General features: G+C 45.6%; 1 protein-coding gene across 1 annotated transcript in view; it reads right to left on the bottom strand.

The window, feature by feature from the left end:
* The window catches only part of LOC8037104 (collagen alpha-5(IV) chain), an 85,713-nt gene extending 85,153 nt beyond the window's left edge, over nucleotides 1–560 (bottom strand). The window contains exon 1 of the mRNA XM_029985965.4: nucleotides 148–560. Within this exon, the coding sequence (XP_029841825.3) occupies nucleotides 148–282 (135 nt within the window). The 5' untranslated portion in view covers nucleotides 283–560. The remainder of the gene's footprint in view (nucleotides 1–147) is intronic.
* Between the last annotated feature and the right edge of the window lie 17,709 nt (nucleotides 561–18,269).

Below are 18,269 nucleotides of genomic sequence, written 5' to 3'. Positions count from 1 at the left end.
GCCGGTGCCTTGGTCTCTCGCACGCGCGCAGACACAGACCCATTCATCCGCGCTCCCGCCTTTGCGGCGGGGAAACAAACACCACGCGTACAGACAGATACCGAGAAACCACGACGAAAGCAATCCAAAAAGAACGCGCACACTCACCGTACTTCCCGACATCCGCCGCGAAATCAAAAACAGTGACGACGCCGCCGACGACGACGACGACATCAACACCGGAGACGACGCCGACGGAAACACCCGGATATCCATGATAGTTCTCCGAGTTCCTAACCGCATCCGGGCACGGGGTTTAAAAAATACGAGTGTTTCGACGAGGACCCCACCCGGGGCTCGCGAAAGGGTTGAAGTCGCGAGCACACGGTCCTTGCCAGCTGATGAAAAATGGGCGCGCTCAGCCGCGTGCGCGCACACCTCAGTCCGCGCACTTTCACTACTACCGGCGACGAGAAGCTCCTCGACGCTGCCTGATGACCAACGCCAGAGGCAAAAGCGAGGAGGCCTCCGAGCCAGACTTGCCCTTTATACACACGCTCCGCTCAAGACGGGAGAAGTCCTCGTCGGAGACGTCAGGTGGGAGAGCATCCGCAACGAGAGAGAGAGAGAGACCGCGCACGAACGGGTGTAAGGGAGGGAAAGCTGAGCTTGGGGGACGAACGTTCTTCTTCGATGATGATGCACCCGGTCGCGTCGTCTTTATAAACACGAGAAAAAAGAAGATAGTTGCCGGCGCGATGTCCTCGGTCGTTGTTGGAGGGAGGATCCCTCCTCCGTCAGGATCTCGAGGAGTGGTCCTGTTCGAAGATGGACTCTCAAAGACGTGTGTACCTGTTTCCGTGCTGGTGGTAGGGCGCCCCGCCCGTTTTCACTTTCTCTCTCTCGAGGGGGAGTCGGTCGCTGCAGGATGGGTCTGATGGTCGACCCGCAGAGTCAAAAGGGAAAGTATAAGTATGCGGCGAGACGGCAGCGCATCCAAAACGTCTCTCGTGCTTTTGCTTGAAGAGCCGCCGCTGGAAGCCACACTGCGCGGAGTGCACGGGGATGCGCCGTGGCCTCTGACGGACGACTTGAAGTGGTCTCAAGCTGCGTCGGAAGGATATGGACGAGTCTCGCCGATTTAAAGTATAAAAAAGAAGGAGGGACGCCCTTCGAGGTGAATACTGAAACAGGCCAGATCGGCGGTCGGTCTTATCTCGCAAATTTTATTTTGTGGGCTTTCGCTCGTCGTTTCCCATTCCCGGATGCTGCGTGCGTGTTGGAATCCTTGTGCTCAGTCTAAAGATGGAAATGCGCACGTTTTGCATTTTCAGGTCTGTACTGCGCAGCTTTCTACTTGTTTTGTCTACGAGTATTGTCCCGTATTTAGGAAAGAACATGACCTTACAAAGCGTTCACGCTGTAAGTAAAATAAAATAATACAAACATTTTCCTACCAATAAAAAAGGTCAGACCATACAGCACCAGGAAGACTTGTATAGAATATGTTATGCTAGTTATAAGAGTATTCTTTGTATGTAGTGTGCACATATAACCTCCAAAAGTCCTGCCATACGTAATACCTCGCAATCCACTCGGTCCACCAGTCGTAGTTCTTCCTTTAATTAGTTCGACGCTTGAGAAGGGAGATCGATGTCATGCTCAATGGCCATGTGGTGGAGGTCATTACTTAAACAGATTTCTCGCGATATGTTATTTAGCTAAAATTACAATTATTTTGCTGCAGAAGCAGTTAGGTACATTTAGAAATAATATAGTGCACAAAAAGCAGTGTTGGGTAGAGTACATCTAAAAAGTACTTGAAGTAAAGTGCAAAGTAAATGAGAGGTTATGTACTTCACGTAAAGTTGTGAGTACACCGGGAACCATATACTTGAAGTAAAATACTATAAATACAATGTACTTTTAGGTAAAGTACAAGTACTTTTTAAAACAAGCTTCAATTCCGAGGGAGAATGGGGGTGCATCAGTTATTTTGCGAAACGGCGGCGAATATTGGATAAAGTCAAGTTGCCACAGAGCAGTTGTTTTATTGTTGCTGACGAAGCATTTAACACATCAACCTATAAGGCACTTATTTATATCGATCTTATAGCCGCCATTGCTTCAATCTGAGAAATAACCAGATGACGTATCGAAAGATGATAGCGCGTTTTCTCATAATTATATGCCTTTTTCTTTTCTTTTTTTTTTTTTTTCAAATTGGGGGAATGCGTTTTGAGGCCGAGACTCGGAAAGTACCTGAAAAAAATACTTTAGGTAAAATACAAGCACGCAATCAGATAACGTATTTCAAATAAAGTGCAAGTTTTCTGGATCTATTTGAAATATACTTCAAGTACAATGTACCAGAGTACTTCCAAACACTGACAAAAAGCAATAAAATATACCCTAGGCATTGCTTTCAGGAAGTAATGTCACTACTTCGCAAATAGCGTTTGTACTTTCTGGGGGAAGGCATTCGATGTACATGTCATAAAAGTTTTCCGCAATAAAATGTAGTACTTGTTCATTTGTTGTGAGACCGTTGAATATTCATTTTAGGGTAGTTTACATTCGTCACAGTTCGTGCCTCTTTGTTTTCACTTGCTTTAGTAATGATTCGGTGGGGAACCTGAGTACTTAATATCAGTGATGCGAATGTTGCTTTGTTAGATCGCCACACAGCCATGATTGCTAGCGCTCTTTTTGTTACAAGAGATTAAAGTAAAAAAAATTCTCTCAGTGTTATTAGGCACTGAAAGAACCTACCGAGTAGAGGCTCAAATCCCTATTATTCTGGAAATAGCCGGCCTCCACTCGGTGGAATGCATCCTCTCGGTGGAATGCATCCTCTCGGTGGAATGCACACTCCCGTTACGTGAGGCATCTTCCGTGCCTCGCTGCGTGCGCTGTAGTTTTGACAGTTGCATAGCTGTACGCCCAGAATCTGCGCCGTAACGCTCTCTCAGCGTTTTAAAGGTCCGCGAGTTTTCAGCAGGACAACGAGGCAGACGATCAACGTATCCTCTTCTGCCAGTGACAGAACGAAGCTGCAGTACGACAAATCCTAAGAAAAGAAGATTTGATTTTAAGCAATATTCTTCAACTGCTGAGGATAAAAGTAATTAAATTACAACTACAACTTCTTCCGCCAGAAAGTAATGAATTACAATTACAAATCACAAAAAAAAAATTAAATTTCAGAAATTTAGTTACCGTAATTGAGTTACTATACTGAAGTCTGCTGAAGGTGGGTGCCCTTTTGCCACCGAGGCTGTTTGACCCCAATCGAAGCATGACAGTGATCGCCCTTCTTATTGGTCGAATGGATTAAGGGACGACCGATTGACTGGTGTTCCGGGTGCGTTGCGGTGCAGTATTTACACTCAGGAATTTCCGAGAGTGAAATGTAAAACGCGCGGAACCTTTTTCCGCACATTTTACTTGTGCGTGCGTGTGTGCGTGCGTGTGTGTGTGTATGTTTGCGTGTGTTCAGCAAGATTTATAGGCCGGGAACTATAGCATGTGATAAAGCACGTTGAAGTAAAGTGCGGAAACGTGCTTGGTATATTGAAAAAAAAAAAAAGTGAAGGAAACTTGAAGAAGCAGGAAGGAAGTCATGACGTTATATTCCGACGGCTCTTTTTGACGTTGCGCGTCTACCACGTTCGTCCGCGCCCCTTCAATTTTTTTTTGTTTTTTTTTCTTTCTTTTTATGTTTTACCTACAAACCTTAGAAGAGATGTGAGATGCGTGATCCTAAAATTCCTGGTATATTCTAAAGATATGTTTTTTTCTGTTTTTGTTTTTTTTCTGGGCGGAACGCTTTAAGAACGCCTGAAATTATCTTTCAAATTAGCGTTTATGCACCCTTGGTTTTTTAACTAAACGGCAGTTGTTGATAGCCTGACCTTTGGACGACATTGAGGTGTCTGTCGAGTTCTCCGGTGGCCACTGACAGGTAATTAACGTATCATCAGAAACCTTTTCGAAGCCTGAACGCCAGGAAGATGCTTTCCGAAAGCTGTGGACATCCTTGTAATAGACGCGCCAATTTTGATTTCTTCACTAATATATTTTCTTTTTCAGACGCTTTCGACCGTGAAGTGGTAAACGGTATAATTTTGATTCGCTTTGCAAGATTTTCCTCTCGCTTTATGCTGAGTTAGCTTATATTACTTTCGCAAATAGCAATGGTATCCTTAAATTGCATCACAACATACATCGTACAAAAATTAACCACAAAAATTAGCATTTCTTGGGGAATGTTATGTGATAGCACTTTAACATGACTGAAAACAGCCGTAACCACAGGAAGTATAATTCGTCGAGGTGCCCGGTGTATGCTTTTCCCCTCCCACGATAGGCTTACAGGAAAGCACGCCTTGCGTCGCGTGCAATCTCGCACGATGGAAAAAAAAAAGCCCAAACTTTGTTAGTAGGTGTAACCACTGCAATCAATATTGTTAGGTGATTCAATCATTAACGTCGATCGCTGACCGTTCCACCGCGCCACTTGCTGTCCGTACTTCCGGTATACCCGTTCCAGTAGCCTTCAGCCGTGCGTCCACGAGAGGGAACATCCAATATAGAATGCGGAAAAGGGCGGAAAAAAGAACATTTCACGGGCGTACAGAAGCTCACGCATATATACATCGACCGCGGCATCGAAGATTCTCTAGCCGCAGCCAGCATGAAACGGGCTGCGAACACAAAACAAGACAGCCTCGCGAGTATAGACACCGACCGTGTCAATCAAGACACGGCAGTTATTCGCCGCCGCAACCGGCTTTTCTGCGCGTATACGCCGCCATCGCCGACCTTAATCCCGGTTTCCTTAATTCCGAAGCAGACGACGACGTTTCCCCGGTTTGGATGGCACGCGCCTGGCCTCGAAATTAACCTCCCTCATCTGGCGCCTTGACCGCGGCATTGCTGCTATTCCGGGACAAGCAACCCCCACGCCTTCCTCCTGCATACATCGCGCGCTTGGCGATTCCGTCGCGTCGTATGGCTAGAGCCACACTTCTCTTCTGGGCGCCGCCATTGGTGAGGATCGTAAAGCCGTGGTCACACTGCTCAAACATAATGCGGGATATGCAAACAATTTTTTAAAAAAAGATTATACTGTATTTATATTTTTTTACCGTACAAATAAATTACGCGTCAAACCGCTCAAACATCACACGAACGAAAATTTGAAAAAAATTACACTGTATCTTTTTTTTTCTCCGGCACAAATAAATTAATTACACATCGCCGAACGCACATTTTACACCCAAATGTCGCGCTAGCGGTCCGAGCCTTGAGATGCAAGCGTTTCAGAACTAACCGTTATTTCTCTAAAAACCATTGCGAAAAATTTTACAAAAATATAAATGAAAAAAAGTGTCCCATTCTCAGTAACGCCGTTCTTACCTATAAACTTAGTAGCCTTAACATATGTCTATACGTTTTCGCTTGGATAGACGCCCTTTTGACTAACCGTCTACAGTTTGTCCACGTCAACGGAATTAATTATTTATACTCGCTCGTAAACTCCGGAGATTCCGAGTCAGAACATCCATTGAGTCGAAACATCCATCGAGTCAAAACATCCATTGAGTCAAAACATCCATCGAGTCAAAACATCCATTCGTGGATGTTTTGTCTCGATGGATGTTCTGACCCGATGGATGTTTCGACTCAATGGATGTTTTGACTCGGATGGCTGTCATAGATATTTTGACGAGTTGAATGTTCTTTTTTTGCCTGAAAGGAAAGAGCTGTTGTGTGAACGACCTTTGACGATATGGTGAACAGGGACCGTTTGCATACGCTCCTAGATAAAATTTAATCATTTATGAAGGACAAAATTGAGTTCGTTATTTGACAGAAGTGGATAGGATATGTTCTTATTTCTTTACTATTATTCGAGCTGTGAACTGCCTTTACGGGTTTATTATTTCATTGAGACCTTGTCAGTTATTTAGGCTAGTCAGTAAACGTGCGTTTTTATATGTATTCTGTGATTCCGATTTCTTCAAATTTCCTCTACCAGTGTTAGTTACTTTTTGTTTATTTCTCGTTTTGTAACATCATTGCTGTTGTTTTCCTTCATCCCTGCTTGAAGCACTCATGATCTATAGTTTTTATTGATAATTAAATAAACAAAATATTAAAGTTAATATCGTTCGGGACATGTAAACGGAGCGAAATAATTTTTCTTTTGTTTTATCACGTTTTAGGGGGTGTACGCTCGTCAGTGACCCTGTGTCTTTCTGTAGCTTAACGAAGCGTAAAATAAAACAGTATTTTGGTGGTCCACTCTGTAATAAAATCAGGTAGGACACACACAACGGCGCAGTGGCAATGACTATCGAAAGCGACGAGCAGTAATGTTACGTCATCACGCGACGTGGTTTAAGAGTGGAATTTACTTGCACTGCCGGTAAAATACGCTGCTTTGCCGTCGAGGTGGCGTTTTATTTGCTGTCGTTTGACCTGTGCAGCTCGAGAGCACGCTACTCTGCGATTCGTGGCAGCTACGTGACCCACAGACAATAGACAAGGCCGTCTGAATCCATATAAAAAATGAAAACCGTTTACAACTCCCTGTAACGCCGAGTGAGAGCGCAGCTCTTGAGGACGAGGAGGGAAGGGTACTGAGGGTCACCTGTTGGTGCGTGTCTGTGTGTGTGGGGGGGGGGGGGGGTGTCACGTGACCTCGGGGGGGGGGGGGGGGGGTGTCACGTGACCTCGGGGGGGGGGGGGGGGTCACGTGACCCCCAGAAAAATTTTTCCGCTATTTTTCGGCTAGATTTAGCGGGAAATTTTTTTTCGCTAGATTAAAATTTTCCGCTAGATTTAGCGGGGTAATTTTTCCGCTAGATTTAGCGGGGAAATTTACCCATAATGCACCGCGCGGTTACGCTGACGGCGACGCCGCTCAAGCCGGAAACGGGCGCCTAAGAGCTGCGCTCTAAAATGCTAGGTATTTAGATCGCCTTTGGAAGAAACCAGTGCGACAGCCATTTTTTTTTTATTTTAGCTTGGTGTATGTCAATGCGTTTCTAAGAGGTTCGGAAAGAAAATACTACTTTTTCCAGGCAATGTGGGGTAAAACATTTTAGCAATTCATTCAAAAGCAACGTGATAAAAATCATCCAAATGAAAAGAACGATATTATTATTCACGTGAAAAGTTAGAGCACTCTCAAGCTTGTGATGGTGAAATATTTTTCAAGACAGAATGGCTCTGTTTTAAGAGCATTTTGCTTCGCCGCAATAATTTAAAAAAAAACAAAATTTTTTTTTTTTTTTTTTACATCGGGCTGGGAGCAGCAATGCGCGCGATTGGCTGGCTCCGAGTCTGCGCGATTGCTCGAAGGACCAAAATACTGTTGTCGGTGAATTATGCAACGTAAGCCCTTCAGAGAAATTAATTTCACATCGCTAGTCAATTGTTTCCATTTTCGTGTTAAGCCTCTGATTTGTTTCAAGACACTCTTTTTCCAGACGGTCGCCGTGATCAATAACCTTATTCCGAGAGAATCGACTTTAGTTCGTGTTTTTTTTTAAGTTAGTCTCACTCTCAGAGAAAGCACTCTACATGGATTTCCTCGATTGTATATAAACAGTAGTTTTTAAATTACGGAAGCACTAATTGGAACAAATTTTACAGTTTTGTTTTGTTTTAGGACAGGGTACAAATACCTAATATTCTATAATAGATATTATAGAATATTAGGTATTTGTACCCTGTCCTAGTGTCCATACACTCATTTTTGTCACGATTACCACTACCAGACACAACGTAGTGCATATCGTTCGCATAAAGTCATTTGATTGAATAAGACACCAAGACATCGTGAAGCATTCAAAGTTTTATTCTAGGAAACTGGCCCATGCGTGCTGTTCAGTTCATTCTACGGAAGAACTCCAAAGATTGTAATTATGTCCAGATAGTTAAGGACATCCTGAAAAGTCGGGACTGCAGATGACAAATAGCCAAATATACTCAGTGAAAAAAATAAAACACGAACACGAAGGACCCTACATCCAGGACACTGACCAAGGTGGTTGATTAGGTGTATCCCCGAAACTGGCACTTGGCGAAATTCGCAGTCTCGAGCCGGGAAAAATGTAAATATATATTGTTTTCTTTTCTTTTCAATTCAAATAATAATGTTTTGAATAAGATGGATGTTTTGACTCTGATGGATGTTTCGACTCGGATGGATGTCTTGACTCGTTGGAGGTTCTGAGTCTAGTGTCACGTGATCTCTTGGATGTTGTGACTCGATGGATGTTCTGGCCAGAAGCGGGTTCTGAACTCGGTTGACTGCCTTTTCTTATTTATATTAATGATCTCCCTACCCGGTGTCTCCTCTTCTATTAGCCTTTTTGCTGACGACTTTGTCATTTACAAAGAAATCCTTAACGACTCTGACATCTCTGCTCTTCTGACCGATATTAACAATGTAACCCAATGGTGCAACGACTGGCTTATGGAACTTAATATCTCTAAATGTAAATTCATGCGTGTCTCTCGTGAAATTAACATTTGCCCTTCCTACTCCCATAAATAACTCTACCCTCCTTCCTGTGTCCTCCTACAAATACCTCGGTGTTCACATTTCAAATGATCTTTTCTGGAATATTCATGTCGACTATGTCACGAAAAACCCTAATCAATTATTAGGATACGTCGAGAGAAACCTTTTTCTTGCCCCTCTTTCATTAAAGCTTCTCATTTATAAAACCTTAATTCGCCCTAAACTTGGATATGCCGCCTCAATCTGGAACCCTGGTATCATCCTTGTATCTACCGGAGAATCAATTCAAAACCGCTCCGCCCGTTTTATACTTTCTAACTATCACAGCTAGCACCACTTTAATGAAAGCATCTACATCCTCACCCTCTTTTTCTCTTTGTCGAAAGATGATATGGTAACATGGTTCAGAAAAAAGCGTCTATGCTTGTTCCATAAGATTTATCCCTTTAACCATACTCTCCGCCAAGCGCTTTTTTCTGTACCATGTTACCATATCATCACGCACCGATCATCAACTAAAAGTTGGGATCCCTCATTGCAGCGGATCTACCCTTTAATGCCTCTTTTTTGCCTCAAACCTCGATTGAATGGAACCGCCTACCCGCAGCCATTGTCACAATCACTGCCCCAGATAAATTTAAGATTGCCATTGCTAACCTGTTACATAATGATTTAATAGTTATTTGGTGTATCTTTTGCATTTTTCATTCATATTTGTTTTATTCCCTGTACTGTGCCATTACTAACCTGTTAAATGATGTTTTAATAGTTATTTTGTGTATTTTTGCCTTTTCATAGCTATTTGCTTTGTTTCATTTACTGTGCCCCACTCCTCTCTGTAATGCCTTCGGGTGCTGAGAGACATAATAAATTAAATTAACTGGCGCCATTCAGCGCTGTATTCGAGAGCTACATACATCGGCCGCCCTTTTCTCATGGGGATTTCCATAAAATCTTTCGTAACTTTCGAGTGAAATGGCGCTGTATTCGAGAGCTACATACATCGGCCGCCCTTTTCTCACGGGGATTTCCATAAAATCTTTCGTAACTTTCGAGTGAAATAACGGCTATGTTCCGAAACTTTGGCATCTGTTTGAGAACGCCAGCGCTACATTTCGGGCAATAAATGAGCTTTCGGCGATGCGTTTCTTTGTTTTGTTTGTTTTGAACTAAAAAAAAAAAAAACTCTCTATTTTCTTTTTCTTTCTTCAAACACCGTATAAGAAACACGCGGTGTTCGCTGCAGAAATAATGGCAGAATGATCTGCTGACACGCCTCAGACGGTGTTTTGTAAGACGTATGTAAGACGTGGAATACGCATCAGCCATTTGGAGCCCACACCAAGCCTACCTCATCAGCCATATTGAGTCCATCCAAAATCGTGCTGTTAGATTTATCCTAAACGACTATTTCCCAACGACTAGTGTTTCATCTCTCAAACGTCAGCTCGATATCCAAACTCTCAACGTACGACGTAAAATAACACGCTTAAGTTTGTTTCACGAGGTTTACCATTTTCACCCAATACTACGTTCCTCACTGCTTCTTCCTCCTAGCAGATCATCATCACGGCTAAACCACTTACGCCATGTGTCGCGGATCACTGGTCGCACTAGTTATTTTAACCAATCTTTCTTCCCACAGACCATCACAGACTGGAACGACCTGCCACCTGATATAGTGGCCATTGATGACCCCACCTTGTTTCGTGATGCTATAATTTCACGTTTTTACTAAGAATCAATCATTGTATTTTTTTCACATCTTATGCAAGTGCAGCATTGTTAGCTGCAACACCTGGTGCTTTGTTTTTGTATTTTTTCATGTATGACCCCCCCCCCCCCCCCCCCTTATGTAATGCCCTTGAAGAAGGGCTTTTAAGGGTACAATGAATGAATGAATGAATGAATGAATAAATAGCAATGCAACCGAGGCTTTACCATGAAAAAAAAAAAAAGCGACTCTCAAAGTTGCAACTTAATATCACGTTGTTTTTTTTGTTTGTTTGTTTTATAAACAAGTTTGCGTTTAATCACACCACAAGTGTGGGCACCGTGAGTGCGAACCAGGATCGGTTCGAGGGAACGCATTTGCGCATGCGCCGCGCCGACGGCAGCGCCACCGGTGCCGCGCAACGTCAGAGCCGCCTGTTTGGTGTGTATGTGTACGGTGTCAGGAAGCCCGAGCGATATCGGTTTGCTCTGTCGCGGACCGCTTTTGAATTTATCGGACGGAAGAGAGTTTCCTACGCTTTTAGGTGAAGCTTTCAGGTAACTGGCAACACTGATTTTAAGAACCGAGATGCTCAGGCTAGATGGCGCGAGCTACCGCCCGTTATAAAGGGTACAGCCGTTGTTTTCCATCCATTATACATCCGATGGCTAAAGTACAGGGGTCGGGCTTTTCGGAGGCGCAATGGGGGACAGTGGGTGTATCACTGAGTCGCGTGTTAACACACCGCCTGCGTTCGCGCCGCTTCGCGGCGACAGTCTGTGGATGACTCATTGAAAAATATTAACTCACCTCGCCCACACGTATGCGCCGCTTCGCGGCGCACGGCCGGCGGCTCAAACCCCGATGTCCCCCATTACACCTCCGAAAAGCCAATCTCAAAGTACAGTGGCCTAGGGAGTTGTAGTGGGCTCACGGGACGATTCAGCCTGACTCGTTTGATGTCGACGCGATGGGGGCGCTGTAAGCGTTTCCTCCTGAAACTTTCCTGCCCGCATAAGCCAGACCAGGTCGGCTAGGTGGCTCTTATCAATCGCGGGCAGCAGGCGGGAGAAGTTACAGGAGGAATCTACTGCTGAGCCTTCGGCGTTTTTGACATCGGCCGCTTCAGCGCAATACACGGGGGAGGTAGGGCAGTCAGTCCACTACCCAACTTCTAGGGCACTGTAGCTGAAGTATCGTTACTCCAAAGTGCAGCGGAGAGCCGTTAAATGAGTACGCTTAGAGTATCGGCACTCTGTTCCCCGATGTTGTTGCGAACGCCGTCGTCTTGGTACTTAGTACAGAGCAGATGCAACTGCCGATCGTCGTGATTAAAGAAGTGCGCCTCGCTTAGCCTTGGATTCGGTGTTAGGAAGCTCTTGCAATATTGCTTTGCTCTGTCGCGAACTGTTTAAAAATTTGGGGAAGAGGAAAGAGCGTTTTCTGTGATTTCATATAAAGCTTCAGATAACTGGCAACCTCGATTTTATGCACCAAGATGGGTAAGTGTCGTTACTCTGAGGCGTAGCTTATTAATTTAAGTAGCTCTAGCGCAGCTTACTTTGGTGTCTCTAATACAAGCTACAAAGCACGTGCACGCGCGGAGTTTGATCTGGGGCATTACCGCGTGTCGGACGCCAAAAATATTCCGCACGAGCGAAATGCGAGACAAGGAGCTTCTTTTCTCTCGAGCTGCGTCAGGCGGCCTTGCGTCTTCGGAGAAGCGAGGTTGGTACGTCACTTCCGGTACAATTGCTGGGATTTGAAGGCCTGTTTCTACTCTAGCGTAACGTCAGCGAGCGTCAACACGCAGGAGCGAGACGATGCGGATGTTGACGTTTCTATTCTTTACTCAGTATCCGTCGGCAGTCGCGTTGAATATGACCTATACTCCACTTCATATGCTCTTAGAAGTCGCTACGTGTATACAGTTCTACGATGCGGCCAGGTCGCCAATCATTGCCCTTCCTTTGACCAACTTAGCCAATAAGAAGTGAAAGCCAGTGCTAAAGAGGTGCACCGTAAGCTGTCATTTTCTATAATCAAATCTGAAGGTGCGTGACTCACGCTGCCTTTACATAGTTGAACTCGTTGTATATCAATGACAGTGAAGGGGCGCCGACGCAAGCATCACTGCCATTAGATTCTTTTAGATATGCCTCGTGGCATTCTCGCACTGAATTTTGTTTTATAGCGGCCCATTACACTCGTTCTGTTCTTGTTTTCTTTCTATGTCGGCATTCATTTACAACGATCACAGCTAACTGAAAGACTGTTTATCTTCATTAAGAAACTCACTTGAAAGTTACATCGTGTTCTGTTGTCCTCGTCTGCTACGTCCCTGATTTTTTTTTTTTTTTTTGTATTTTGCGTTTTGCGATAAAGATGAACCACAACCAACTAGCCCAATTAACCATCTTAATCCAATGCGCCCTGATTGCAAGGAAAAAGATGTAATTCTTTCAAATGATCTCCGAACCAACTGTCATTATATAGTATCTCCGCAACTGTCTGAGGATGAGGAAGTGCACATAGATATGCTTCTCTAAAGTAACCGACAGATTAAGAAACGTGGGGCGTGGCTTCTTAAGTTCAGGCTTCTTACTCCGTGATTGGTTCTTCGACGTTCTGATCGACTAGTGGCACAATCTCATTGGCTGAGGAACGGTAATACGATGTTCAGGACTTGACACACACCCTGCGTTTCTAAAGCTGTCAATGAACCGTAGATCATGGAACACGTCTTCATCCGAATCCTTCGATAACGAATCACGACTGGTGAAATACGCGCGCCCAGCACTGCTCACTTCCGGCATGGTGAGGCCTTTCAACGTATCCTTTCCTCTGCAGATGGACGGTGCGTGCATCGAGTGAACCGAGCCGAACGAAACAAACGTCCAAATGGACGAAACACTTCGAGAGAAAAAAACACGCGACAAGGTTCCATGATTTCATGCGCTTACTTCTGGAAACATTGACCTCGCTCAATTGCCTAATACGTTTCCCCCATTTCGAGTCGTCGGTCCCATTTAGCCGATAGTCTTCCGTGTCCCGCAACAACCAATTCTCGCAGATTGAGCGGTCGTAAAAATTCCCCTGCTTTTCTTCATTCCCGCATCCGCGCGCGCCCCCAGGTTTCCTTCGTTTCTCGGGTAGTCGTTGGCGCTACCCAGCGAAACCAGGGAGAAAGCTCGCAATAGCACGCACGCGGCCTGCGGTATCATCCCACGGTCAAGGTCTGGCCGATCGGAGGGGGGGCAATTCTTGCGCATCCAAAATCGCCCGAAAGTGGTCCTTCCTTCGCGCAGATAATCCGCGGTTTGCTCCCACCTCACCCCGTCCCACTCCCACCTGGACTGAAATCGGAGCATGCACTCGGCGGAAGTTTGACGCTATTTAACACATTCCGAACTCCTGATTGGGTTTAACCGGGATCAGGCAGTGACGTCAGTATTTCTACGCTGGTGATTGGTTATTTTTACTGTCGAAGCGGCGACGTGGCGAAATCTGATTGGTTCCGCCGGATTTGTAAGCTTCGCTTCGGTTCATCTCACACGCCGCGTGTAACGTAGTGTAGCACAAGCTTACGGGCGGTGCCCGCCGGGGAATTCCCTTTAAGGCAAACAAAAGAAACTATAGACACCGCCGCGATAACACGGGGTAATTTGGTATTCCACTCACAGCGGTGTCAACAACACGCCGGCACGCTCCAATGAAACCGTGACTCAGCGTCTTTCGTTTTTCTTTTGTTCTATAGTTGGTGGTGGCATCGAAATGTTTTGACTCCGCTAATAGCAGTCGCGTCTAGCCAGAGGGCTAGGGTCTACAGCATGTCCGAAATTCCTGGAGAAATGGTGGCAGTGTTGCCGGTATCGCGTGCAATATAAACGCGGGAAGAGTTAAGGCTATCATTGAGTTTGCTTTGAAAAAAAAAAAAAAAAAAAGGGGCCCGGGGGGGGGGGGGGGGGGGGGGTGTTTGCTACGTTTGTTGTTAGTGTTGTTCATGAGTCAGGATTAGCGAGGATCATCATTAATTATACTACGGCAGGGCATTGCGATCGTTACATATTATCTTCAGCGTTCTGAAGGATGCAATTGCTTGACCTAATCCATACATAGATAATGGGTATGAGAGGATTGGTCAACGTGGGAAAAGTTATTTTCAGCGATAAATAGCCGCGAACAAAAAGATAAGTGTGACAGAAAATAAATGAGGTGTAAGGGCAAAGAATAAATCATTAAAAACGAGAGAAGTTGAAAAAACAAACATATTGGCCAACACTACATAGGCAGCGAAGCCACGCGGAGCCGAGTTGATCATTCGTTAAAAAATATATCTGTAGAAGACAACCTCGGAACTAAGCGATTGAAAACGGTATAGAACTTTTGAGGCATTGATTTTGGGAATGGACTAAGAGGGTAGTTGTATGGCGCCTGAAGCGCGTCTCTGACTGGTGTGTTTAGTGTTCTAGCTATGCTTCCCATGCATTAAAAGCGGTTCCGAAGGGGCAACCAATGACTTTCCAGAAGCCGGAGTGCCATGCTGTCGGACGTCGCGATCCTGGCGGTTGGTCGTAGATATGCTGACGAAAATCACGAGTGAACGCGAGTGTCGCTGTCGTCGCGGCGTCCCAACTTCCGGCTGCCGAAGCTTCTGTGGACTGTCACACTGGAGAGCGACCTGCAGTAGAACAGGCGTCTGCCGCATTCACCACCGCTGCTGTAACACCGCCAGGATCGCGACCGGCGACAGCATGACACTTGTAGGACGTCACCAGGCGGAAATCGAAGGACAATCTTGTAGGACGAGGTTGACACACCAGTCGGAGACGCATTCCAAGCACCATAGGCGTTCTTCCAGAATGCTTGACACGCAAAATCCTGCTCAATTGAGCTATTGAATATCTCAGAAATATATGTATATACATATATCCGGAATCACCGGATATACTTGAAAATAGCTTTTTAGTTTCCAATATTTTTCTACGAATCACGAGCAACATGTTGTTTTTTGGTATTCATTTGGGCTATGAGACCACTGAGCGGCGGGGGGTGAAGAGCTCTATTCTTATTATCACCGGGCAATCAGTGAGACCTCCACATCATCCAATGCGGAGACAAAGTCGTCTGCTTCTTGCACAGGAGTTGCAGTGACGTCAGAATGACGCCGCGTTCTGATTGGCTTTGATTGAAAGGATAGAGTCCGCCACCAATGAATGGAAATAAGGATTTATATATTATATACATTGCCGCGCGCGCAGCTGGTCAAGTAGGCACCGCGGCCGTGGTCTAACGGTTGTCGTCCTTACCTCCCACGCGAAGAGCCAGGGTTCGATTCCTGGGAACGACGTGTCTTTTTTTATTTTTTCTACTTGTCATTATCGCAAGTTCTAGAACTTCCTCGTCTCACCGAGTTACGAATGTTCTACGCGCCGAACGTTCTACACTCTAAAAAAAAGCCCGTGCGTCTGCTTTCCCGCACAACACTCGGAGAGCCAATCACCGCAACTTACGGAGGCAGCTCAGCGAATGACAATGCCGAAACATAGGTTTAGACCAAAAAAATGCAGTCTGAGTTGTGACATTAAGCAATGCAAGCGTGACGTTTTGCATTGCTTAATGTCACAACTCAGACTGCGTTTTTTGGTCGAAACATATGTTTCGGCATCGTCATTCGCTGAGCTGCCTCCGTAAGTTGCGGTGATTGGCTCTCCGAGGGTTGTGCGGGAAAGCAGACGCACAGACTTTTTTTGGAATATATGCCGAATGTTCCAGAAACCCACGGGGGTACAAAAGGTGCTCCGCGTGGCGGGCCGGAGTCAGTTTCGCCCCAGCGTTCGACTCTGGTGTCACGTCGACTTCGACGCCCGCGACGCTCTGCTTTCCTCTTTTCTTTTTTTTTTTATCTTTGGGCACAAGTTCGCCCCATTAAACGTTTAGTTTCTTCAGTTATCATCGCCTCATCAATCGTCATTCGTGACAATATATAGATGCCTTGAGGTCTACCCACTATTTTTTTTTCAATTAGCCAATAGCAGCTCAACGTTCTAACATCGTCACAACCCTTGTGCATGAAGCACACGAACTTGCGGTCCGGATAAAGAAAAAGAAAGTACCAGTCGCGTACTGATAAACTCCGGCATTGTCAGATGCTTCCTGTCATTATTGAGCTATTATTTTTAAGATAAGAATTGTTTAATTACAAACACGAAGAGGTTAACCAGCGTCTAGAGCTTATTTAAGATTATCCACAGCTCCATATCATCTAAGCCCTAATCGGTAATCGGGCACAGTTTCCGTCGGGTTTTCTTCACTGGGTGTCGTCGCCTCCAGTTTATACCTTCCCTGATTAAATTATCCTTTTGCAAGATAAATAATGTAAAACAAAGAAAAAGAAGCATATCTGTCAGAGAGGCTCTATCAATTCTATAGTAAAACTAACTTGAACCCGCCTGCATTAGTAAGCTTTCGTAACGTAACAAAACCAGAATAATAAATAAAAGAAAAAACATGTCTGAGCGAGACGCAAAACGCACTCGGCAACAACTTTTTCGTTGACTCTAACATATCTGGAACCTTTCTCTAAGCCATTAAAAAACCGCCCAGTCGTCCCCCTTATCAATCCTCCTCTTCACTTTATTTTTAGCTTTTTCACCCGGTGAGCAATGAAGGCTCGACTACGACATCACCATACGCCGCGCCTGAGTCGTACGCAGCGAGCACTTAACGACTGGGACGGCGCTATTCCTTTCGGATATTGGCCACGTTTCCATGACCCGAGGCAGAAGTTAGCGTCGCGAATGTACCTTTCGACGGAATCGGCAACTGCCTGTTGTCGTTCTCGTCGCCGTCACGCTCTCCGAATACTTATCGGTTTCGCAATCGAAAAACGCGCATGCATCGGTCGTCAAAAAGCGTCGAATAACAATTTAACGAAGAAATAACAATATACGACATTTGATGTTGTTGCTTTAAAACCGCAGATGCGGGATATACGTATCCTATAGACCTTTGCAAAAGTTGCCTTCTGCGCGCTGCCATTTTTGTGTGTTGGACTGTAGAACGCCTTCTGAGCATGTGATGTGCAGCAGACAAAGATGGCAGCGCACGGAAGGTGATTTTTGCAAAGGTCTATACGTACGTATGCTCCCAGCCAACGAGGTAGAGGGGCTTACCGCTCATTCACACTGGAAGCGGATCCGCGTTCGCAAAGCGGTTGCGAACGCGGTTGTATAAAGATCCAGTACAATTGCACGCGCACTTCATGTCATCGAGTGCGCGTGCAAATGCACTGGACTTTTATACAACCGCGTTCGCAACCGCTTTGCGAACGCGGATCCGCTTCCAGTGTGAATGAGCGGTTAGAGCGATAAACCGGGGTTCCGGTCTGCACTCGAAAGTTACCCCCATAAGGCGGCTGCCATTGTACGCAAATTTGACCACTCGTCACATGACCAAACCAAATACGTGACGTCACAGGAAAGATGGCAGCGCCCATGCAGCGGCTGGCCCCAGCTGGGCCGGAGCTTGACGGATGCTTTGTTGGTTGTCGTTCGTCTCGGCGAGTTGATTTCAGACGCGGAAGCCGTCATATGAGGCCAGTCGAAAGCGACTTCAGAGTTCAGCGTGGTGTCTGACGTAGGTATAACGTGAAAATACGGAGGAACGGTGTGCATTTCGCTGGCGACCGACGGGGATATTGTCACGGAAGAGACAATCTGCCCTACGGTGCTCGGACCTCGGATTGATTCGGATACCGCTAGGATGAAATTTAAGGCTACGTTTCTGTGCTTTTGTTGACCATCGGAATCTTCGAGGTCTGCAGTGAAGCGTGTGCAATATGTTTGGATACACAGTTAGCGACGGAAATTGCGTGAGTCGTGCTTGGCAGTGTGCAATCGTGGTGCAGCTTCGTTCAAATAACAGAAGGCTCACTTTGGTTGTGCGACGCACCGGAGAGCTGCCTTGAAGCTGGTAGTTCCCGTGCCGTGTTAAATGATGCTGTTCTGCTTCCCAAATTGTTCCGGCGTAGACGTG

This window comes from Ixodes scapularis, unplaced genomic scaffold (genome assembly GCF_016920785.2).
Source record: "Ixodes scapularis isolate PalLabHiFi unplaced genomic scaffold, ASM1692078v2 PGA_scaffold2__306_contigs__length_199485367, whole genome shotgun sequence".
NCBI classification, from domain to species: Eukaryota; Metazoa; Arthropoda; class Arachnida; order Ixodida; family Ixodidae; genus Ixodes; species Ixodes scapularis.
This window is presented reverse-complemented; position numbering and strand designations above follow the sequence as displayed.